The sequence below is a fragment of the Lacerta agilis genome, chromosome 6 (genome assembly GCF_009819535.1).
Source record: "Lacerta agilis isolate rLacAgi1 chromosome 6, rLacAgi1.pri, whole genome shotgun sequence".
Lineage (NCBI taxonomy): Eukaryota > Metazoa > Chordata > Lepidosauria > Squamata > Lacertidae > Lacerta > Lacerta agilis.
Genome location: NC_046317.1, coordinates 49,168,086 through 49,193,494, shown reverse-complemented (window position 1 = coordinate 49,193,494; position 25,409 = coordinate 49,168,086). Strand labels below are relative to the sequence as shown.

The 25,409-nt window shown below is 40.3% G+C and overlaps 1 protein-coding gene and 1 long non-coding RNA gene across 4 annotated transcripts in view; both read left to right on the top strand.

The window, feature by feature from the left end:
• FKBP5 (FKBP prolyl isomerase 5) overlaps positions 1-18,425 on the top strand; it is a 47,799-nt gene extending 29,374 nt beyond the window's left edge. For all 3 annotated transcript variants that reach the window (XM_033152535.1, XM_033152537.1, XM_033152538.1), the window contains 6 exons: positions 8,005-8,161; positions 9,603-9,693; positions 12,109-12,192; positions 12,681-12,866; positions 16,198-16,437; positions 18,208-18,425. In XM_033152535.1, the coding sequence (XP_033008426.1) occupies positions 8,005-8,161; positions 9,603-9,693; positions 12,109-12,192; positions 12,681-12,866; positions 16,198-16,437; positions 18,208-18,312 (863 nt within the window). In that variant the 3' untranslated portion in view covers positions 18,313-18,425. The remainder of the gene's footprint in view (positions 1-8,004; positions 8,162-9,602; positions 9,694-12,108; positions 12,193-12,680; positions 12,867-16,197; positions 16,438-18,207) is intronic.
• A 171-nt stretch (positions 18,426-18,596) lies between these two features.
• On the top strand, positions 18,597-21,856 carry LOC117048560. Its single transcript, XR_004426854.1, has 2 exons — positions 18,597-19,102; positions 19,234-21,856. It is a non-coding gene; the product is annotated as an uncharacterized LOC117048560 (long non-coding RNA).
• Positions 21,857-25,409: the final 3,553 nt, after the last annotated feature.

The window sequence follows — 25,409 nt, the reverse complement described above, 5'->3', positions numbered from 1 at the left end:
TTGGAGCATTCAAATTCTAGGGATACTTTGCTATCTCTATTCATTACCAGCTCTTATTCATAGAGACAGAAATATGTGAACCAACTGCCCTGGCAAACATCAGCTCCAAAACCTGTCCTTCCATCATCATCATCATCATCATCATCATCATCATAAATTCTTAGCTTTGTTTAGAGGATTCAAGTATAATGTTTACAACAACCCTGTAAGGAAAATCAGTATTATTATTCCACTATACTGCAGATGAGCTGAAGCTGAGAGAGAGTAGCTTGTCAAAGGAGGCCTAATGAATCAAACCAGAGATTTTCTGATTTCACTGCTCAGTTGCCTAGCCACTGTTCTGAACCACCTTTCAGCCATCAGTTTTTACTCCTGATCTCATGTGCCCAGATTCATACAGCTACATTTCCCCATGTCACCCTATTTTCTAATCTCTTCTTCTCAATTCTGCCTATTCCTTTTTTACCCTCCATCAGGTACATTCTTGAAACCTGACCCTTTTCATCTTTCTCTGCTTTGTCATGAGCTTGAAGTAGCCACTTACTTCATGGGGTTCATCCCCTGATTCTCCAGAATTCCATGTTTCTTCTGTTCTTGTCACAGCTGAAATTCAGTACAGAAGATGCATGATCAGAATGTGCACCTGCTTGCTGATGACCACGTAATGTTTCTTTGAAGGCTTTGACGTCTTTAACAAAGACCCATCTAGCATTTTAAGCACTTTCAGTTACTTTCATCTGCTAGGGAACTGGCAGCTTCAGACAATTTGATTAACTCCATAGTTTTGCACACCCCGTATTCTTACAGGATTTGATGAACATATAATCTATCAAATATATTTTCCACATGAAGCTTCATTTTCTCTCAGTTTACAAAAGCAACGGGGGTGGTATTGTTTGAGAACTGTTCTTGTTTGAAAAGCTGAGTATTAACACTCAATAGGCTTTGAAAAACAGTTTTGTTTTTGTTTTAGAATCTGTAACAAAGACCTTTCCTCTTCTGTTATCCAGTTCCTGCTTTCAGTTTAGAACACACTGATTCTTTTTTCTTGGTAAATCCAACTGAATAAGCACCAGGACTACTGGGTTCTGAGGGTGTAGCTCAGGGGTAGGGAATCTGTGGCCCATCAGATGTCGCCGAACTACGGATCTTGGCATCCCTAATGACTGGCCATGCTAGCTGGGAGTAATGGAGTCCAACAACTTCCTCATCCATGGCTTAATGGAAAATATTATAAAGTGAGAGCAGTTAGCTGCTGAGGGAAGTGTTTGCTGGTAGGTACCTGAGTTCTGAGTCATAGTAATCCTTTTTCTGTCATAAGGACCCCTGTGGTATTGGCTGCAAACCATCCTTAAATTCTACAGCTGTAAAGTTTTGGCTGCAGGATTTCTAACTGATAAATAGAAGAAAGCTGGAAGGTGTAAAAATGGATTATCCAGGCTTTACAGTGTTCAGATCTTGAAGTTCAGTAGTAGAACACATGCTGGGCAAGCAGAAGGTCTCAGGTTCAATCCCTGGTATCCGCAGGTAGGGCTAGGAAAGGTCCTTCCTGAAACCTTGGAGAGCGGCTGTCAATCATTGCCAGCAGCACAGAACTATATAAACCAGTGATCTTACCTGGAATAAGACAGCTTGCTATTCTCAATGCATAATTGTAATGATAGTGCTTTGGGACACACCATACAGCATCCTTTATCAATCTCAGCACCATGCTTTGTATATGATTATGATTGCAATCTCACATAGGTTTTTCTTCTGAACTCATTATGTAAGGCATGTAGTGGCAAGCACATTTGTGATAAGTGTCTAAAACCAGGTGGCATATTGTCAGTTTTATGTTGCCTCTGAATCTTTTCTATCCTTTGGGAATAAGGCTACCTATTCTTCCTCCCTCCCCACTTGGCTAAATCCCAGATGATTGAGGTTTACAGGAAATAGCTGTTGAAGTCTGTGGTTTATTTCAAGTTTAAAAACATGTCCAAAAGGGTTGTTGCAAGAACAGTAGGGTAGTTTACTGGAGTCTTCCAAGAAGCTTCTTTCTAGCAAGCTGGAAGTTCCCAAGGGCTCTCCCTCCCTCCCTCTTGGTTGGAACATTCGTGCCAGACCACAACTCCCACAAGAGAAAAACAAACCAACAAAACTTCATTGGTAAGCTGCAGACACCTTTTTTAAGGTTGCTATTTGTATACTAATGAAGTACGTTTTACAGTTTATTATGCAACAAGTAATTCATCTGCCTAAGTAATACTTGCTTGTTGACATGGAATAAAATAAAGTTTTTGTAGTATGATCCGATGTGTGTGTGTACTCAAGTCCCACTGAGTTAGATTCGACTTCCTTGCAATAAAGTATGCCTACAGCAAAAAGCTTTTCAATTAGGATTTCAACTCCCAATGAGAATTCTGAGTAGTCATGTTCAGAACTGAATTGTAAATTTACTAGCAATTTGTTCTTTTCCTGATACTGAAGTACCGGTAGTTCATTAATTCAGAGATGTTTTCAGTATGTTATAGATTTAGTTGTGTGGTTCACAAAAATAACATGACTCTTAAACTAAAGCAGAGATGTTAATTTTTAATGATTAAGTTTATTCCCATTGAACAGCTGCTTTGTGAGAATCATGGAAATAAAGCCATCTGCAGCAGTCTTCAGAATACATGAAGTGTAATCCAGGGGAAATTGGGCACATTAAGAGACAGTGATACCAAGTCCCCACCTTCCTGCCCCCAGTTGGTCCCCATATTGTCAGTAAAGCAGAAGTAGAGATGGGATGTTTTGAAGAAACTAAATTTATGTTTGCTACCTCTATTTCTTGTTCCAGTAGATAAATGCCTCTGGATTGAGAGCTGCATTTCAGACTCATCGTCAGCTACTATGAAGTGGAAATGTGCTGATAATTTGACTTGAATAGAGCAGGTTGGCAGAAAACCAGAAGAGTAGTTATGATTGCATTTAGAAGCCAGGCAGGTGGTAAAACCTCGGCAACTGTGCTTTAACTGATAGTGTTTCTGCTCAGTTTTAGTAAAACCCAATATTAACTTGGGAGCTGATACAAAGATTCCTGGCAATTATATTACTGCTATAATTAGAATGGGAGGAAATATGCATGTAGCAGAACTGAAGTCTCTGAGCTGGATTTTTGTAGACAGTGTTATTAGCTTGACTGATGGGGCATAATTCACATCTCTGCTTCCTAAAACACAGGCTGCAGTTGAATATTTGCATTCCAAGTTGTGTTACAGCCCCTCTGCTGTTTTAATCAGAGTACAAATTGCTGTCAGTGCACAGAGTTCATGTGCCAGCCACATTCAGAACACAGTGTTCTGTGCTCTTCAAAACAAAATTGCTCTAGGCACTGAGAGAACAATAAGTTAGCTCAGCAGCTGAAGTGATGTTCCCTAGTCTGGCTAGAGTTTCTGTGTGATCCAAGTGTAATTCTATCCAAATGATCTGCTTTAGGCAGCACTTAAGTAACTTTGATAATCAAGTTGTGGAGTTTTTCTGATATCATATTTATACAATTCATATGAAATCACTTCCTCTAATAGTGAATGGGGGTTGTCCAAAGTGCCTATCAACTTGGAAGCAAAAGAAAAGCACCCCAAAATAAGGGACATGTTTCTGCGCAGTTAGGGGGTTTCCTGGGTATGCAGAAGTATAAAAGTTTGCAAATCTGAACCCTCCAAAAATGGCTTAGTGAGGACTTTCAAGGACTGAGGGCATAGAGATAACAAAGTTCACACTGAATGAATCCCAGATGCAGGAACTCAGGTTTTTTGCTGCTACTTTTTGCGCAGTGTATGATTGAGAGCAACTGAGAGATAGAATATTAGTACAGTGTGTCAATTGGGGATAATGGGGGTGGGAGGAATTGAGGACAGGTTGAGAGCCGTTGAGACATAGACCACGATCAGGCACATTGATCTCAGTGCAATAAATCGTGATTTATTTGGGCAAAAATGAGCTGTGTGCCATGTGTTCCCTCCTTACTCTTTCCCTTGTGTGCCCAGCTTTCACAAAGATTTCTTCCATTTCTTAAACTGAAATGATTTCCTGTGTCGCCATCTGGGTAATGGTAGTTTAACAAACTCTGGAAGGAGCTTATTTGGCTGAAGACTGTTACTTCTGAATCCAGCCACAGATTTTACAATGTTGGTTGAAAAACAAAGGAAAACCTAGGAGAAGTTGATTGCATGGGTCTTTTCCACCCAGTCACATCAGCTATCTAAACTGAGCATCAGTTTGAGGAGGCCAAAGACTCCCATGTTGCTGGTGTAATTGGGAATCCTTCCAAACACTCCCCAGCGACTTACCATAGGGAGCATACTTACACACTGCTGGGCAATATACTATATGTGAAAGAATCATAAAAGAAGTCCTTAATCTCATGAAATGCTCTTTTATAATGTTTTAGTATTTATAAATCAGTTTTGCATTTTATAATTATATAATATTGTATATCAGTTATATATTATATTATATTATATTAATGTATCATGCTTATTATATTATTTTGGCTCAGTGACAGGACACATGTTTTACATGTGAAAGGTTCAGTGTTGGCATCCCCAGGATAGGGACAGGTGCATGCAGAGTTTGTTTAGGGCAGCTTAGCCTTCTGAAGTCTTGGGCAAGTGTACCTAGCTGCCCCCTACCCTCTGCATGTGCCTGAGTAGGGCTGCATTGAATTGCAGGGGGTTGGATTAGATCCCTTCCAACTCCACAAATCTATTATTCTATGGCTGGGAAAGACTCCTATCTGAAACCCCAGAGAGCTATTGCCAGTCACCGTAGGTAATTGCTTCAAGAGCTAGGTATCTTCAGTAGAAAGCAGGACTGAACTGAAGAGATTGCCACATAGGGAGAAAGTGAGGGATATACTTCTGTGCATGTCACTAGGACTGAAGTGAGGTTCACCCTTCAGAAATACCTAATATGATTTGTCTTTGTTCATGTTAATGAAGCTTATGATGGATGGTTGCAATACTGTTGCATTATGCCCTGGTGAGTTCTGGCATCTAGTTATGTTTTTGTTTCTGCATGGTATTCATGCTTGATGATCAGCAGACACCTAGAAATCTTGATGTTTGCTTTCTATGCAAATGGTGGTCAAGGGAGAGGGTTGTTCTGGTTTCTTTATTATTATTTACATGAGAAACTTTTGTTGTTGTTGTTGTTGAACATACAGTCCTGGCTTAGGGGTGAGAAGACCATAGGTTTAGAAGCATTAGGCAAAGAGGTGGAAGTGTGCCAGGATTGAAATTGTTTCTTCACAGCCTGTGTTATTTGATTTGCTGCTCTCCAGTAGAAACCTGAGTAGAAAGTACAGTTCCTGTAGTCCTGTGTGTGATGAATGACTAACCATCTACAACTTAATGAAGTATTACTCTAAATTCAGAGACTGGCCTGCTGTTCACAGGGCTCGTTTTCCAGTTATTATGAATGTTCTGGAAAGAGGCATTAAGAGTGCTGATCTCTCAGCTGTCTGCCCTCCACCTTATTCAGTGCACCAAGTACAATGTGAGCATTCCATTCCAAGTATAGTTTAAAGGATGAACATTATTGTTCCTTGCTTTTTGGAGACATTTCAGAGATCTCTAGCTATCAAAAACACATAGCTATGTGAACCCTGACAATCAGCTGATTCACAGGGCTTGCAGAGCTCCATGCATGGGACTTTGCAGATGCTACTAATAAGCTCTTGGTGGTGCCTGCAAACCTTCTTTAACTCAGCTATGTCTTTACTTGTCATCTTATAGGGCATCTAGGGATAGGTTATCTCTGTTTATCATTTTTCTAATCTTACATTCAGTTCTCCAGGTTTCTGTAATTATATTTTGAGATCAGCAGTTTCCTCTTTTAGGAAGAATAAAAGTTGGTATCTAGTGCAGCTTAGATAATGATGTGAGTCTTCCATTCAAACTTTACCTATGTCACAAACTAACTAAATGGCTTTAGGAAACCTGCTGTCTCTATAACTGCTATTATGAAAACTGACCTGAGCTTCTGAAGCACTAACATATTTATGTGTAAGCATAGGAGATCATATCCATATGTAGGTAACATACCAATAACTACTGGACAAAAATTATGGGGGGAAGTGTTGTTTTGCAGCCCATATACAGGCAAAAGTGTCATTGACTTTTTAGAGAACTTTGACTTCAGTATGATTTTGTAAATGACTTATGTGGAACGAATTCCAGTGAAACAGCCCTGTGAGAAAAGGGAAACATGTTCAGGAAAATTCAATTTCACTGATGTTCTCATTTTCTTTTTTGGTGGAGTTGCAGGAGGGGGAGGGAGAAGCAGGATGATGGTGAATCAATCATTCACCTCAAGAAATCAGGGTGCAAGGCCAGCAGTAACAGTAGAATAGCATTCCAGTGAGATCTCCCTCTGTTTCTGATTATATATTTTTAGAACCTGAAGAGGGATATGTGTGTTCATTTGCTGCAACAGACTGAGTCTTGTGGCATAAACTTTCAATATACACATTGTGGTTTGCTTTTTCCCATTTCATTTCCATCTGCTGGTTTAGGAGAACACTTCATGCACCTGATGAAGTGGGCTCTGGGCCACAAACACCTATGCTGCAATAAAGTTGTTCATCTTTAAGATGTGCCACAGAACTGTTCATTGCATATCTTTCAAGTCAGTTTTTTAAATATCTGAGAGTGTGTGATTTTACCTTGTTGTGTTCTAGCACTAAGTATCATGTAGTTTTCCTTTAAAGAAAACTTTGTAGCTCTTATTGGATGTGGCTAGCAGATACAGCTATAACAATATTTGCACACTTTGCAATAATCAATCTTAGATTTACAAGTCAGCATGTCAAAACTCAATATCTGGATCCCGTAGAGCTGCTTAGAAACCAGGAAGCAGACTGACCATTATGTGTTACCTTGTCCTTGTTCCAGAAAGGCACAGTTAGTCCTTATGGGAACATAGTGTTTTATACAGCACTTGTTCTTGCATTTCTTTCTTTCTTTCTTTCTTTCTTTCTTTCTTTCTGGCACTTATATATGCAAACGGATGTTCAGTCAGAATGTCCACATAGCTTTGTTAATCCAGGTAATATTTCTATTGTGCGAGTGTATTACTGTAATTTTACTATTTGACTTCGCACCACAATCTGGCCAAGTCACAAACAGGAAGCATAAAGATTTACAAATGGATAGTAGTACATAGTTCTAATAGTGCAGCAACCTGTGGCCTGTTCTACAGCAGTTATTGTTGCATGCTCTGCTTAGTAAGGGAAGGGAAGACAAGGCAAGACTGTCTAGTAGCCATTCCTGGCTAAACAAGTCCTTGCTCTAAACTGAGCCCTTCATGACTCCAGTAAACACAGAGGATTTCTAGATTGCTGCACCGGGTCACAGAGGAAACTTCCCCTGCCAGTGCCATGCAGGTGCCCTTGTATACTGTAGTATTTTTATGCTGGGGCAGAGTGCCAGTAGCTTTTGCAACACTGTGTCCCAGTTTTAAGTACAAAAACACCAGTTGCAAGCTCACTTCTACATCAGGAGCCTACTGCCCAGTGCTAGGAGCTGTGATGTCTGTGCAATGGCTCTGAAAATTGGGCCAAAACGTGACTAAACTAATTTATTTGTAGAGAAACTTTTACTAGACTCTGAAAACTTCAAAGACTGTAGAAATCATCTGAAGTACTCAACTCTGTTGGCTAGAGGTCTCCTTTTAGAAATGTATTTTTATATTGATGTTTAATACACCACAGCAGTTTACAACAATATAAAGACATAAAACCAAACAATAAAATCAATGGAATAGAATAGAAAAAAATTCAGCAGGCATTTAAAAGATGACACAGAAGTCTCCTGGTGAATTTCTATTGCAGAGAGTCATGGGCAATGTGGCTTTGGGGTTTATTTTGGGGCTCGAATGCTGACAAAAATGTGTTTTAGCCATGAAGCGCTTTAATGCCTGTCAAAATATTTGCAGTCAAACAGTGCTTTACAGTGCATTGTTGTTTTCTTTCTCATACAGTCCATCTGAAAGGATTCTGTGATGGCAGAATGTTTGATTGCAGAGATGTAGCATTCACTGTTGGAGAAGGAGAAGACCATGACATTCCCATTGGAATTGACAAAGCTCTGGAGAAGATGCAAAGGGGAGAAAATTGTATCCTACATATTGGAGCACAGTAAGAAACTTGAGATTTCTCCCGTCTCTCTCAATATTTTCAGTAGTTGGTGTGATAAAGCAGAGATGTGGAGCCACCCTCCGAACACAGGTGTTGCTGCAGCTTATCGAGCTGGTGCTTGAGCAGGGCAGCTGTGAGGTTGATGCTGTGTGGATGTACTGACAGAACCAATATTGTGCTCCTATCAATGTTTTTGCACAACCACAACATCACCACCACACAGCTCTGTCCTGGTCCCATTCAGGTAAGCTGTAGCAATGCTGGTTTTGGGAGGGCATCTCCGCAGCTCTGCCTCACCATACTGGCCACTACTGTCTGTCTCTTACACATGCACACACTACATAGCATTTAACTCTAATGTAAGCAAAGATGCATTTAGTCATTATTTTGCCACAGGTTCTGTGGCTGTGGCTCCAGTGTGCTGGAGTGTTTTGATTGCTGGATTTTGAACACACACAGTTACCCACAATGCAGAGCAGTCCTGTAGTTTTTTTAAAAAAATAAAATAAAATACTGCTGTTTGATCCCTCAAAGCAGCTTCAATCTGAAAGGAAAACTTTACAGTTAAGCTCTGGTGTGTACATTTGAGTCAGCTATTGCACATGTGCAGACAATAGCCTCGTGAATAGGAGTTGCGGGATATAGGCAAGGAACCAAACAGGTGAAGCGCAATGGGTGGCGACATCACTGTCCCCTCTCAGGTATATACAGCAACATACAAATGCAAATTGAAATGCAAGGGAGGAAATTACCTTGCTGTGCTTTAAGCTACTAACACATGCATATTCTGTGTTAACCTTTGTCGCAAATGAGGCGATTAAAGTATGTTAAAGCAAACCAAACGTGCATGTAAAGTGTTTTCGTTAAATGATTTTCTATCGTAATACAGCTCTTGCAATTAATAGTGCCAGAACTACATTCTATTGCTAGCTAAGAGTGGGGATCTTACATATGTCCTCTGATGTATTTTCTCTCTTAAAAAATAAGAGTAACATAATTCACATCTGGCAGATTTTAAGGGTTGAAGTAGAAAGAATTTAGGCAATAATTCCAAATATTATTATCTATTTACCCTTCTAAAGTTTAGTGTGATTATTAAAGATCCTAAGACATTTGTGAAAAATCTCATTACTGAAAAATAAATGCATGTTCCATTGAAGAGGGTATTAAAATTGAGTAGGATGCAAGGTGTATAATAGTATCTAATCTGAATACAAAGGAAGTAATGATAAGCCTAGTATAGTGTGTACAATCTGTGTGTGTTGCCACAGATGAGTTACTTGGCCGCTGGTTTCCTAGGCAACATCTGTTTTGTCTCCAGGGGCCGATGTGTAGCTACCCACAGTTATCTCCACATGAGCGCAAATATTCAGAATGCTGAATTAAGTGCCTCATCCTATGCTGTTTTTGTTTAGTATTTTGTTTCCATGCTTTGTTTTAGATATGGATTTGGTGAAGCAGGGAAGCTTAAATTTGGCATAGGGCCAAATGCTGAACTTGTGTATGAAGTTACACTGAAAAGCTTTGAAAAGGTGAGAATGGGATTCCCAATTGTAAACAGCTATACACGCCTGACATTTACCTACAAGATCTCTTCTGCAGTGAAAACATTTAGGATGTCCTGTTCTCTCTCCCCCTCCCTGCCCTTGCATGTTTGTGACAAAGCTTGGTAAGGCAGATACGTCAACTAAGGTCACAGTGTTCTTGTGTGTGTGTTTGTTTTATTGTTTTGGGTGGGGTCCAAGACTTGTTCTGGGCTTGTTCCTTTTGTACTTCTTTTTTTCCCCCTGGGCTGCAGACAAAAAAAATCATGTCCTGCCAAACAGCACTAAATGGAGGGCAGGGCAGAATTGCCAAACAGGCTGTGCCCTCTTTGGGGTGCTGGAGAATGTACCCATCTCTGTACAGTATAGTAAAGGAACAAGATGTACATAAGGTGGAGCTGTGCTTTTATACTCTATACTGGGGAATGTTTGCAGGAGGAAGGCGTTGGCTTCTTCTCCACACTTTCTACTCTTGAAAGATTTGTAGAGGTTTCTCACACTTTCACGACTTTTTCATCCTGTCACACTTCCCAAGACAGTGTTTCCAAAGAGATTTTTAGCAGAGCTATAATCATTTGTGAAGTGGGTCCCCAAGTTTAGGGCAGCATCCGCAGAATGCTATCTTGATTAAATTGTCAGCCAGTACCTTTAATCTGGATTTCTCCTTACTGGGGAAAATCTGATAACTATATTATTATGCATCTGCAGTCATTGCTGGTGTGGAACCTGTTTAGTGCTTTTTGGGTGGGGGAATAATTTGGCATATGTTTGGCGATGTTTCAGTGGGTAGCTTCCATTGCCACACTTCTGCTACTAATTGCTCCCCACATGGAGCAGGTTTGCACAAGCCTTGTAATAATCAAAACAAATGTGTAGTGCTGCTTAATGCCCTGAATGGAGGTGGGGAAATTTGTGTGCCAATCTTTCTGTGAATTAAGACGATGCCTCTCTCTTTGCCTTCTTCAACTAAGATTCAATTTAAATGTAAAGGACCTGAGGATCTGTTCGTGTTGCTGAGATGGAGAGGGGAATCAAGTCAGTCCTGAGTGTCATCTCATTATTTTTCCAATCCCATCCAAGAGTCTCTTAAAGCTGTAGGAAGCCCTGCTGCACAGAGCTATTGAAGATGAGGGGAGGAGAGGAGAGGGGAGAAACAGCAGGAAGAGGCAAGCAGGAAGCCCCCCTCGCCACCCCTTACTTCCCACACCATCATGCTCTGATCCTGCACAAGACACTCTTCAATGAACACTCATCCTGGTTTGTAGGGAGGTTAGATGACGTCGACTATTTATTGAGCATTCATTCTAATTTGTTTGTGAGGATAGATGACATCACATCAAACAAGAGTAATCACACACTTTCCAGTGCATGTTCCTGTCGCTTTTGGAGGGTTTGTTCTACAAGAGCTCCAAAACAAACTTATTTTTCTGGAATGTGATTGAATCCCACCTGAAAATAACAAGTCTGGAAGCATCATTACAGAGGTTTGGGGAAATGGCAAGAAGAGGTTCAGGAGACTCGTCTTTGAGGTGAAGTTGCTCATTAGTTGGAGAAGAGTGGGAAAGAGGAATTACCTTAATTTATAGAAAACTTGGCACATGCCCCCCACACATTCAGAGCACTAAACATGCCTGGTTTGTTTCTATTATTACAGAGCAATTCTGCTAAATCAGAATTGTGCAAAACTAAAACTTTTTTTTAAAGACTAAAACAATTGCTGTATAATCCTGTAAGCTTGCTGGGGAAAAGAAAGAGATTGAGAGGAGGGACAAAAAAAACTCACCCAGGATATTTTCTACTGATCTCTGCCCAGTGGTCTGCATGACAAGCAGCAAAATAGCAATGAATATAGTGAGTGAAGCCCTCACATGCCAAACGTGTGTGAAGAATAAATGGATTGGAACAACCCGTTTGCAAGACATGGCCTTAATTTCAGTGCCGTAAATATTTAATTACTCTGAAACTTCCTCTTAATTTCTAAATCCAGATATAGCTTACCTAGTACCATCTATAGCTTGATGGTAGAGCATATGCCTTCTGTGCAGAAGAACCCAGATTCAATCCCCAACTGGGAGAGACTCCTGTTGGAATCCCTGGAGAGCCACTGCCTGTCAGTGTTGGCAATACTGAGTTAAATGGACACAGTGACCTGACCCAGCATAAGGCAGCTTCCTGGGTTACCCTTTGTGTATAATAATATACTCTATTACTTCCTACCCACTCATCCCATTGCTGACGCTACTGCATTACTTGAAAGAATATGTTCAAGTAATGTCAAAGTTGGAAATAGTGAGATTCTGTGAAGTTCATCGTGTCTTGGGGTCTGAAGACAATTTCTAAGAAAGAAGCAGGGTTTGGTGTCCCTATAATTACCTAATTATTGCTATACATGTTTGCTTGCAGGCCAAAGAATCCTGGGAGATGGACACCAAAGAGAAATTAGAGCAGGCTGGCATCGTCAAAGAGAAAGGGACTGTGTACTTCAAGGTCTGTGTCAACATGTCTAGAAATAGTAGCATCAATAATTGGAATTTCTTCTGATAATGTCATCACTGGCAATTAAACCACAGGGCATTTTTCAGAGGCACTGTGGTTCTCAAGCAACCCTAATGATGCCTCTTTTCCACCTCAGCTTCTCATTCCAAAGGTGGAGTTGCCTGTAAGCTGAACTGACGGTAGGAGTGGAGATGGCATGAGATATATTGGCAGTGGTTTGGAGGGTTTCTGAAATATTATTTCTAGGCACATGGTAGTCTTGGCAGAATGTGACAGCACCAAGACTATATGACACTACTGCTTGTTAATACTCTCCTGACTTCCACGCTTGCAGTTTCCATTGATGTTGCACCTAGCCCTTCTGAATTACTTCCCTCTTCTCATTCTGTTGCTGTTCAAATTATAACAAATTTCAGAGTCAAGTATATTCCACACTGCAAAATGCCATTCATAATCTGATCTTCTTTACCCCATGCTAGGAAGGCAAGTACCTACAGGCAATGATTCAATATGGGAAGATTGTATCCTGGTTAGAAATGGAATATGGCTTATCAGAAAGGGAATCTAAAGCTTCAGAATCGTTGTTGTTGGCAGCCTTTCTCAACCTCGCCATGTGCAATTTGAAGTTGCGGGAGTATACGAAAGCTATTGAGTATTGCAATAAGGTAAAGAGACATTTGGCCGTGTGGGGTTTGGGAGGCCATTGGTGGTGGGTGGTGGTCATATCCTGCCCTATATCTCTTTCAGACAACCTTTGACCCTGATTCTTTTAACATATTTGAGACAGATGCCAAAAAACTTTTTAAAAACTTGAAAAGGCAACAAACTACTATCTGATAGATTTAGAAAAAGACCTTACTTTATAAATGCTCCTGTGCTGATGGATGGTTGTGGCCATTGCCTGCAGAATACAACAGTTCTTGGCATCATGGAAGCTAAGTGCAAATATATGCAAAGAGTTAAGTTTAACAAATTCATTAGGTGTTTAGTCCCTGTACTGTACCGTTTATACTGAGAGGAATGATTCCTCATTATGGCTGTCATCCTATACCCACTTACCTGAGAGCAAGCCACATTGAACTCGGTGGCATTTATTTGTTTGTTTATTGACCTTTGTAAAAAAAAATGAGTGAAAGAAAGCACAAAGCAAAGGCAAATAAAAACGTAAAAAAAAAGACAGAACATGTATAGGATTTCACTGTGAATATTCAGACTGCTCTACAATTTGTTCATCACCATTGGTTAAGAGTGGTAGACTCGTAATCTGGGGAACCGGGTTCGCGTCTCCACTCCCCCACATCCAGCTGCTGGGTGACCTTGGGCTAGTCACACTTCTCTGAAGTCTCTCAGCCCCACTCACCTCACAGAGTGTTTGTTGTGGGGGAGGAAGGGAAAGGAGAATGTTAGCCGCTTTGAGACTCCTTCGGGTAGTGAAAAGCGGGATATCAAATCCAAACTCTTCTTCTTCTTCTTCTTCTTCTTCTTCTTCGTTACAGGAGTAGGGCTGTCCTTTCTAGAATGTCCCTTTTGACAACAGAGAACATGAGTAGTAAACTGAGTTGGGAAGAACTGCATATGATCCTTAATGTAGATGATTCTTTAACTGAACACAATACAGGCAACAACCATTTTGCGCATGTTCAAGGCATGCACAATCGTGCACATGTGCATCTCTGCAAACATGGAAATGGCAGGGAAAGTGGGCGGGGTGGGCTTATATGCACCCCGATATAGCACGCAATGACCCAGAGCATAACCCCTGCACAAATTGGGGGTTGTTGTTGCAAGAACTTTCTTAGGCAACACCTACAGGTGTACATGGAATACATGAACAATACTGCATCTCAAGGCAAATTTTTAGGGGTGCCATGAAATAGGGGCCTTTTCAGTTTTAATGTCAGTCACATAATAGCTACAACTTCCATAAGTTTATTCTTTAATACTGTTGTGTTGCTACAGCAGGGTTTATCTGCATTGCATACTGTTTTCCATCAGTTAAGCATGCATAGGTATTATTTTAGAACGGACCACATTCTGGGTTTGGCTAGAAGTCTGCAGAATGGAGCTGCTATTATGTGCTTTAGGTCTCTGAATGCAGCACACAGCTAGAATGAAGTGTTAAAAAATGAGACAGAACATTTAAATTAGTAAGATAATTATGCAAACGTAAGGCATGTGCTTACGGGTACAACTATAAATATCTGGGGTTTGTGAGTCATCATCTAAACATTGCCTGTAAGCTCTCTTTTGGGCCTCTGTTTGGAAGCTTTAAGCATAATATCCGTTTGCATTTAGTCACTGTATCATATTACTCTTTTTTGAATGTTCTATTTGTAGTTGAAGATGACTTGTCATCTACAACATACACATTTCCAACTAGTTTTGGAGACAAATCCATTTTGTAGATCAGTGGAGAGATTTCCACCATTTTAGTGCCAGGATGTTTGAGAAAATTACGTTGTTGGGTTTAAAATTCTATGCTTGATTCAATAATATTGAAGCTCTTATTTTTACATCTATAACTGAGGCACCATAGAAACATCTGATAAAAACATAAGCCATCCGGATTTGGATTTTTGATTAAGAAGTTCAAATGCCAAAATTTCAGGGTATGCAGCAGATATATAGTATGTGAGCTTTAATTGTTACTTCACTATTTTTATTTTTTTTAAATTAAAAAATAGCTTTTGTTACTAAGGTCAATAAATAAGCTGTATGTCTAGAAACTCATCTTTGTCATTTTGATATGTCTAGTGTGGCTCCCCAGATTATTATGTACAAGCACTTCAGCATGCGTTGGACCATTTCCCCTGCCCCTTCTGCCGCTCCACCCCCCCCCCCCCACATGGTATGCCATTTTACTGCAGGTTTTTTTAGGGATAAAGTGCTGTATGTGGTGGAGGAGTAATTCTCTCTTCCCCCGCACTCACATGTGTGCATAGAAATGCATTCCGTGCATGCGCAGTAATCTTTGTATGACACCAGTTGGTCATATAAGAGACATTAAAATAAAAGAATATGCCATGTACTGCTTGCATTTTAATGGAGGGGTTGAAGTGGTCATTTTTCTAGAATATTACCTATTCCTGTGTCAGTGACTCATGTCCTTGCTCTTGAGCACTTAAAATCCCTCTTTTTCATTGGACTTGGCAGAATCAGGCTTTTCTAGAAAACCATGTGACTGGAAAAAAATGTTCCTCTTTTATTTTCCATAAATGGAAGTTGAGGATCTAGGTTATCCTGCCTCTATAAGGCAGTCCTGGTCACAGCTATATGATTCTATATGGGGTTGGTTTTTTTTTTCTATTGTTGTCAACCTTAATTAAAACAAAAGCTGTAATAACACCTCAGCACAGGATTTTCTGACCAGCATACATACTCAGTTTAAAAATAAATAAATTATTAAAGATTTCTTAGTTTACAAAAATAAGTGCATTGTCTTTTTTTTTTCAAGTTGTGTTTTTCTACAGATCAGTTTCATTTGTTCTAAGACATTGGTGTTGCGTGCACTGTTGGGTTGGAAAGAAAAGAGGGGGAGGGTGCATGGGGTGGGCAATGCTTCTGTTCTTCTACTTAGCATAGCTGTCAACTTTTCCCTTTTTAAAAGGGAAATTCCCTTATTCCGAATAGGATTCCTCTCAAGAAAAGGGAAAAGTTGACAGCTATGCTACTTAGTGTATGTGTGGGATTTTTTTGTCAGCGTCACTTGTGTGGGTTCTCTTTCTATTCACTTGTTATATTTCCTTGGTGGTGAGAGAGGTTAGGGTGGCCTAGAGTGTGTGGTTGGTTGTCTTGGGTTGGCTGTAGTGAGATTTGTTTATGTGTGTGAGGGGGTGGGGTTTGGGGGTCAAGTTAGCCATATTGAGCAGACATACTCAGTTGACACATGTTCTTTCTGTCCCACATCCTCTTCTTGAGTCCCGTTTTCCTCATTCTTGTTGTCTCTATCTTTGGAATCATTTTAGCTATGTTAAATGTGCGGGTGTATGTTTGCAGGCATTAGCACTGGACCAGCTCAACGAAAAGGGCTTTTACAGAAGAGGAGAAGCACGATTACTCATGAATGAATTTGAATTGGCAAAGTGTGACTTTGAGAGAGTGCTGGAAGTGAATCCACAAAACAAGGCAGCCAGGTCACAAATCACTGTGTGTCAGAAGAAGACAAAGGAGCACAATGAGCGTGACCGAAAAATATATGCCAACATGTTCAAGAAATTCGCAGAGAGAGATGCAAAGGTTTGCACCATGCCAATATGGCCTCCTTCCAACCCCTGTCCAACTTTAACTGTGCCAAAATACTGAGGGGGTGTGGTATATAATTATACAGAAATATTAACAATGCATTGGGTGGCATTCCACGAAGCTTTACTTGGTGTAGACCCAGTGAAATTAATGGACCTGATTTAGTCATGTTCATTAATTTCAGTGTGCCTACTCTGAATAAAACTTAGTGGAATACCACACGGTATAGTTTCCACAGGTGGTGGTAGTGGATTCTTAGAATTCTCTTCTTGGGGGAAAATTACAGTGGTTTGGCAGCACATGGAGGAGGTGGCTCAGAGTCTCAGGGGCACAGTTTCCAGCATCCCACCACAGAGGGGTTCCCCCCTTTGTTTACGGAGGGGTATTCAGTCTATGATGAACGCTCATTTGGGGCACAAAAAAATGGCACAATTGAGGAGATGCTTAAGTCAGATTGTAAACACGGAGCCTTGAGCACATAGTTGAATAGTTTTCAGATTACCGATTTAGGTAGGTTGCCATGTTGGTCTGACGCAGTCGAAATAAGTAAGAGAATTAAAAAATTGTCCAGTAGCACCTTAGAGACCAACTAAGCTTGTCTCTAAGGTGCTACTGGACAATTTTTTTATTTATTTCAGATTACCATTCAGTGGCACCTTAACTATATAGCTCGTCCAGGCTATATAGGCTTTGAAATTCTCTATTTCCTTATAGAGGTCCATGTGTGAAGCTTCTGGATCACAACCAACATCTATATGCATACAATATTATAAGCTCCAGATGCAGTTTCATTTTGTGACAAACGATTTTTATAATCTGAAAGTTTTCCAGAAACCCTTACAACTGCTAGCAAAGACTAATAATGAAATGAATGCATTCATCGTATTCCTTTTCTTATCTCTAGCAGTAGAGGTAGTTCTTTCTCTTCTGTTCACCTCTGTGTATCAGAGATTGCTTCAGATAAAATCTAGAATGTTTTGTAAGCATTGAGGATTCACCTTCTACCATTTCACAGTTCCTCATACACTCAGAGTGGGGTTTAGGTAACAGGCAATTTACTGAGGCATATCATCCAGTCCCTTTCTACATTCACGTTGCAACTTCAGAGGTTATTAGAGTTGTAGGTACCTGAAACATTCATTTCCCATGTTGAGTTTCATGTGCCCAACTTCATTTCCGGCAATTATGGGATGGTATTTCTAAAATACTGCTAGGAAGCAATTCCCTTTGCATTATTATTATTATTATTATTATTATTATTATTATTATTATTATTATTAGCTTAAAAGTTCTCTAGCAGTAGAGGTAGTTCTTTCTCTTCTGTTCACCTCTGTGTATCAGAGATTGCTTCAGATAAAATCTAGAATGTTTTGTAAGCATTGAGGATTCACCTTCTACCATTTCACAGTTCCTCATACACTCAGAGTGGGGTTTAGGTAACAGGCAATTTACTGAGGCATATCATCCAGTCCCTTTCTACATTCACGTTGCAACTTCAGAGGTTATTAGAGTTGTAGGTACCTGAAACATTCATTTCCCATGTTGAGTTTCATGTGCCCAACTTCATTTCCGGCAATTATGGGATGGTATTTCTAAAATACTGCTAGGAAGCAATTCCCTTTGCATTATTATTATTATTATTATTATTATTATTATTATTATTATTAGCTTAAAAGTTCTGAGAATCTTTGAATTTATGCTTTAAGAACTTCTGCTTTTACCTCTTCACTAATCTCCACATTGTGTGTTTGCTGTTGGTTACAGGAGGAGGCCAGTAAACCCCCAGGAGAGGGAGAAGAAAAGTCTTGCTCTGAAATTGGGCTTAAGGAGACAGTGACGGAAGGTGAAGAAGCAGAGGGCCACGTATGATTGTGCAGCAGAAAGACAATCCTTCTGAATTCTGCCTGCATTCAAACAGGTTTCTGAAGAACTCAGAATTCAACAGTGTTTATTGTAAAGGTTGTTACAGTAGGCGTTATTGTGGAAGCAAAAAGCCTATTCAGCAGCTTCACAAGAAACTATAAAATCACAGCCACTGCTGTGAGCATTCTCAGCAGTGGAACATGAGCAGAGCGACAGTATGGGACCACTCCAAGTGGAACAAATGGTTTTAAAACACACACACACATACATACATACATACATACATACATACATACACAAAATGAGTCTTGGTTATAGAAGATTTTTACTGAGGTGGCTCAAAGAGAACTCAATCAGTTTGCATCAGTTCTAAAGGCAGTGACCAGGGTTCTATAAAATGAGGTAGCATTTAGGAGCTGTCAGCTGTATAATTTTGGCATTGCATTTGGTGTACTGTAGTAGCACCACATGGGTGTATGTTGTCTGTCTTAAACAAAAACAAAACAAAAGCTGCAATTGCTACCAACGCAAGGCATCCCTCTGGCCCTACCAGAACCATGTGGAAAGCAGTTTTATGGCTTTGAAAGCCAGACTCCTGGGATCTTTTTCAGTCTGTCTTATATTTCCAATGGGTTTCTGTAGCACAAACTGGTTTCTCAGGGAGCTGAGCAGTCCAAATCACACTATTATTTTTAAATGATTGTTTGCTGGAAAGGTCCCTGACCCATGGATGACTGAGCGTGCCAACTTCAAGGCAAGAGTATCTTTTCTATTCCCACCCAATAAGCTGCTGCAGGTAGAATGAAAGGTGCACCTGGACTGAGTCAGGAATCCCCTTCTCCCCACAACACCAGATGGGTGAGGGCACATCTGTACTCAAGTACAGTAGCCTGATTCCTTTTATGGATTTGTCTTGCAGATTTGCAGGAAAGGTATGCAGTGATAGACTTGGATTATGTGTCCAGTCCTTTTTTAGGGGCTTTCCGGATGCCTTTCCTGAGATTATAATACAGCAAGTAACCAAGATATTAAGAAAATTACATTTCCCTTCAGGAAATTATTGCCATTAGTCCTATTAGCAATCAAGTTTTGTTTTCCCATCACATTATAAGCATCTTAAGAAACAAAAATAATATTTTGGTTTTAAAATTCCTTGCTCGTTCTTAGGAGTCCTATCTCAAATTCTTACTTGGATTTCTCCCCAGAAGCTGTGTCACTGTCTTGTTTTTGTTTGCTTTATAAAGTGAAGAGGGTCCATTCTGCATCCAACCAATGGTTTTTTCGAAATGATTTTAGCTTAAAGCAGCAAACGTTCACTGCAGATGAAGTATCAGAGTCATATCAATCTCCATTGTTTCATAAAATGCATAACAGCACTGAAATGCAACTCCTAGAGAAAGATAATTGTACTCAAGTCCCACTGAAATTATGATTTTAAGTGTAAAAAAAGTATCTGCGTTTGAGTCTGCAAGTTTACTGATCTGTAATGGATTGCAAACAAATCCACAGCATATACTGCTTTAGCACCATTACAGACTAGGGCATTTTGCTTTCCTATATACCAGAAAGACAACACTGCTATGTTTTTAAACAAACCTTTTTTTAAAAAAAAATTGCTCTAATTTTAAAAAAGGGAATTAACAAATGTTTAACATCTTTTCCTGTTAGTATCTGTTTTAAAAATGTGTTTTCTTTTTTCCTATCTCTTACTGGTCCTGCTGGAAGCATAGTTTTCTCCATCTCTCCTTTCTACTTCACTGTTTGGTTGTTTAAACCAACTAAAACCTTATTGGTAACTCTAATAAAACCGGCTACGGTATGGTGCCATTTCTCCTGGTGACATGAGGATGTCCCTAAACAGTCATTGAATAGGAAAAAAGGCAGGTGTTCTGTTCTGGTGGAGTTCAGCACTTGAAATTTGCGTGGTAGTTTCCTGCTGGTTATTCTGTCAACTTTAAAGGAAACTAAAACTCAGTCAACACAACCAATCCTTACCTGTAAATTGTTGTACATCTGTCTACAGAGTGAAAGTGGCTGAGCACTTTTCCATACCCAGATTTTGTTAGTTTAGGATGGTGTGAGATGAAGGGATAAAATCATACTAAACATGCACAGAATAGCAATTTGGCTGCATGACATAATGCTTATACAACAGTTTGCTGTATACCAAGTGTTTTGCATTTCTATACCAAATCTTAGGCTTAAACTCTGCTTACATGAATCAAATTGGCATAACAGGGAGCGAGTTCTTCAAGACTGCACGTCATCATTCTCATTTAGTCTTAAACTCATCCATAAAAAACTAGAAAGAAAGTCTGCCCTGGGGGTGGGCTCTCAGTATGGGGTTCCCCCCCCAGATGATGATGGTGATTTGCAGTGCTAGGAAGAGAGACCAAATTGGTAGCCTTGACCTTTTGCTCCTGAGAAAATTTATCTGCCTCCACTGATAAAACTGACCCAGTCCTTCATACATTCTTGCTACAAATGCAAGAAAGGGCAAACTACTCAGCATAGGTTTTTGTTTGGTTTTTTTAATTGTGAAATGGTACCAGGCACACATTTTATGTAGTTATCATTTCAGTTTTGCTATGACCATACAGGAAAGACTTTTCATCTAAAAGAGACATGGCTTTGGTCCATAAAGGCCCCTCCTTAGTAGGCAGCAGCAGTAGAAGCCACTATGTTAGGTCCTCCAAAGATAGAATTTCAGAATAAGGAGAATGATGGCCATGTAGTATTCAAAATATGTTCCAAGTTTTGTAGAGTTCCATACTGTATTTTAAGTTCACTTTTGCGTTCTCCTAAAACCTATGTCAGGGACAAGGTAGTCACCAACCACAATCCTAACCATATCTACTCAGATGTTAGTCCTGTTAGATTCAGTGGGACTTATTCCCAGATAAATGATGTTAGGATTACGGCCTTAGTTTATCTCTGCCAGAATTCATTGTAACCTTTCCCCCATTTTCTCTTGTGGCTGTGTCATGTGGTGAGCATTCCATAATTTCCTCAAGCAACCCTTTTATTGGCTTAACTAATTCTTCCTCTTCTCACTACATCTTTGCTCAGTTACTCTTGTTTATCATCAAATTGCCCACTAATCATAGAACTTTGCTGAAGATGCCTGACAATGTTGTGTCATGTGTCTGCTGTGGTTTGGAAACTTGAACTTCTACAGGTGGATGTTCAAGCAATTTCCTGTTTTGCAATCCTGTAGATCTGTAGACTATTTTTAGTTTTATATCTGTTGGAACATCAAGATAACTGCATCTACCTCAGTATTAAGTGGCTATCATTTTGTTTTTGAACATAGCCATTTGATGTTCATTTCCATGCTCTAAACTAAATTGGCTCTTTTCTAAAGTTCTATTCCATGCTGAACTAAAACCTCTGTTGTATTGTTCCAAGCTGTTTGCACTAGCCCAAACTCTGTAGTACCTAGATTAGGTTATGCTAAGGATACTCTTATAAAAGAAAAAGAAGTGACTTCTAAGTCCTCTTTGGTATTTGACACTGAAGTGGTAATTTTTTTGCTTCATCAGAAAGAAAGGATCACACCCTAATATTAACAGCTGAATGCTTGTTGCTGGGTGAGTCTAATTATCCTGTGCTATCAGAGGGTGGTGGCTCTCCTTGGCAGTAGGTTACTCCAAAAACCACCTTTTGCCTGTTAGAATCACCTGCTGAGAAGAAAAAAAGCAGAATCAGTAGCACACCACTTGCTAAAATGACTTCTTAATGTGCCAAAACATTGCTGACCATGCACTGCCTTTTCTATTTTCTATGCTCCCTCCCTAGTTCTTGTGCCTGTAAGGGGTGACTAACCAACTCAGGTGGCCTTTTTACTCTGCTAAGTCATAATTATGTATTCATTGTATCTGTGTTGTAACAGTGGACTAAAAATCCAGTCACAGTTTGTATTAAGCCAGCTTCAAAATTTCACACCCACCATTCACAATATATTATTCTACTCAATGTCCACTTCAGATCCATCTGAAGTGCAGGCAATGCCAAATACTCAGATTCTTAATACTTTCTTATTGAGGCACTTCTCCCCCCCCCCTCTTTCTCTCTTGATCAAGAGTCATTTGTCCTGGCACCATGAAAACCTAGACATTTTGTAAATTTCACCGGTTTCCTCAAAGTCTTAATTCAACAGCCAGAATTAGTAACAATTTTAGAGCTTGACTCACTACCCCCTCTTGCTATTTTGTTTCGCTGCCATGATGCTCACACCCAGGGATACATAAATTTTGGTACCTGACCAAAATGTGTGGTTACAACGGAGCCTGCCTGTTGCCCACTTGTGAGAAGGGGACAGGCTTGTGCCTGCAATAATGATGGACTTGTTTTTCTGAGGCACTCAGAAGGAGTAAAAACTGTTTCTGAGCACCTCTGAACTCTAGTGTGACTTCAGAGATAAACACCTAGCACTCTGTCCCTTGGTGTCTGCAACTGCTAATGTTAAAAGTTATGGGTAGGATTCAACCAATGAGATCTGCCAGCAGAAGCCCATCTTTGTGTAGCAGGCCTTTCCCACTCTCCTCCCCTGTGCCTCCCCAAATTGGCTTTAGTGGCAGGTCAGGAGAACCCTCAGAACAGTGTATGGAGAGAAGGGGGCAAATTGTTCATGCTTGGAATGATCTGCTTAGCATTGCATTTAATTCCTCCCTTTGCCGCAGGCAAGTGCATTTGTGGACCCATAACTGTGTTGCTATTTGTTTTCTGGTGGTGTAAAATTTTGGATGCAACACAATTCCTCCAAGTCAGCAAAGTTTCTGCATTCTGCGTGGAATTTCTTTTCTGGCTAGAATGACTTTGCAGTGCCTAGTTAAGAAATCAGAACCTGAAAGAACAAGTAGGTTGCCAATCATCCCAGTGGGTTAAATGTGTCTTGCACCTTAACAGTTTGAAAACTTTTCTTCAAATAAAACAAAAAGAAGAAGATGACAAGGCACAGCTGTATTAATGTATTATTGGTAGCTGGAAAAATGAAGCGATGTAGCCAACTATTTTACCAGAGGTCTCATGTTACAAGGATAGTATGCAAGGGATTTCTGACCCCCTCTTAACTTTCTGGACCACTACATATCATGAAAACTTTGGAATAGGGAGAGCCAAGTTACGTAGAAGGTTTAAAAGGGTGGGTTAGATGGATGCACAGATGGTGTGAATGGCTATTAGCTAGAATAAAAAGGTAAAGGGACCCCTAACCATTAGGTCCAGTCGTGTCTGACTCTGGGGTTGTGGCACTCATTTCGCGTTACTGGCCGAGGGAGCCGGCGTACAGCTTCCGCGTCATGTGGCCAGCATGACAAGCCGCTTCTGGCGAACCAGAGCAGCGCACGGAAACGCTGGATAACTAGCTGGAAATTTCCATGGTCATAGATAAGGTGCCTCTAAATTAACAGACGTTGGAGAAAAACAACAGAGTCATCGGGGTGATGCCGTGCCTGTGACCCTTCCAGCAGTATCTCCTGGTCACTATGGGGAATAGAAATAAATGAACTTTTATTTAATCCTTTAAGGCAATTTTCATGTCCTTGTGAATTGAGGTCTCTACTAAGCTTTGCTTTGCATATATAAAAATGTGCTTCCTGCCCAGGATTCTATGTGTTGTGTTGTACAGATAGAGCTTCTCTTTTTCACTCTGTTGAGGAGAATCAGAAAGCCCACTCCAAGCATGTGTGCAGCAAAGAATTGTGCTCAGAGAGGAGCAACACTCAGAGAAACGATGTTGTATACTCTGAAAATTATTTAAGGATTCAGAACCCATACTTGTGAGCAGGGCTGGCCCACCTTTTTGCCTGAGTTGGAACATCAAGTACCCACACCACCAAAAAGTCGAGGTGCAGGCAAGTTATTTTGGCATTTGAGGCAGAAAATCCCACAAATGTTTATCTGCTGGAATAAAATGGCAACTTTTGCAACACCCAGAAACTTCTGCCTGAGGCAGCCACTGCACTTTGCTTAATGGTAGGTGGCATGTTAGACCACTTCATTCATTCATTCATTCATTCATTCATTCATATATATAATACAAGGTTAATGCAAGTGTTGGGGAAACTGTATAAAGCAGCCATCTAAATTACTAAGGGGGAAGGTGTCCATCCCCTCCCAGCTCACATGCAACTGGTGTTTTAGTAACATAATGCACAGAACAAACTATAGGAAATGAAGGGTTTTTTTGGGGGGGGGGAGATACAGTTTAATAGAGAGTTGAAAGTACTCCCATACAACCCTTACAGCTTGGGTCTCTGGTATGCAAAGAGCTGTGATACATAGCCTACAGGCCTTGTGTGCTGTTTCTCCCTAATGTACTATGAACTTTAATACCAGGAAATAAAGCTGTATGCTTGGTGCCCAAAGGGACAGCACAGAACTATGGAAGCTATTGGCAGGAGCAGCTAGCTGCCATAGTACTTGCCCAGGGGAAATGGTTAGTTGCCCCTTGTGAACAGGTAAATATCAAACTACAGGACAGGTGTAAAAAATACACAGGTGGTTGCATGAGTGCAGTGGGCATATGTGTTGGGAAGCCAGGTTGTCTGCGCATGCGATAGTGTTCTGATGTGTTGTATTTGTACTACTAATAATTTGCCGCACTTTAAATTTGGGCATGTCTCACAACCCTAGTCCATCCTCTCTTTACTAGGCCACATTGGTTTTCACCCCCCACAGTGAAATAGCACATGCTACTTTTTAATGCAGCTTTTCTAACCTGAATGCTTATGTCCCCATCAAGGGGGAAAATAACATGAAGTGGCCTTGAAAGACAGAGGCGACTGAGAATTTCAATTACCATTTACAGAAAAAAATGCAGAGCAAGCCACCTACCTCTCCAGGCCAGAGACTCTGTACCTCCCTTCTTCAGGAGAATAAATGCATTGCTCTTTTGATACAAGGGCAGGTCTACTAAATAGCATTTTACAAGTTGCTTTCAGACCAGCTTCAGCACTTTAGAGGAACAGAGGAAAGGAATGATACCTTATTCTGAAGTGTCCTCAAAGCCTGTTGCAAATGCAACAGAAGCCCAGACACCATGGCCTTAAGGTGAATTTCATTCACTGTCTTTTCTCTCTTCATTCAGACCTTTCCTGAAG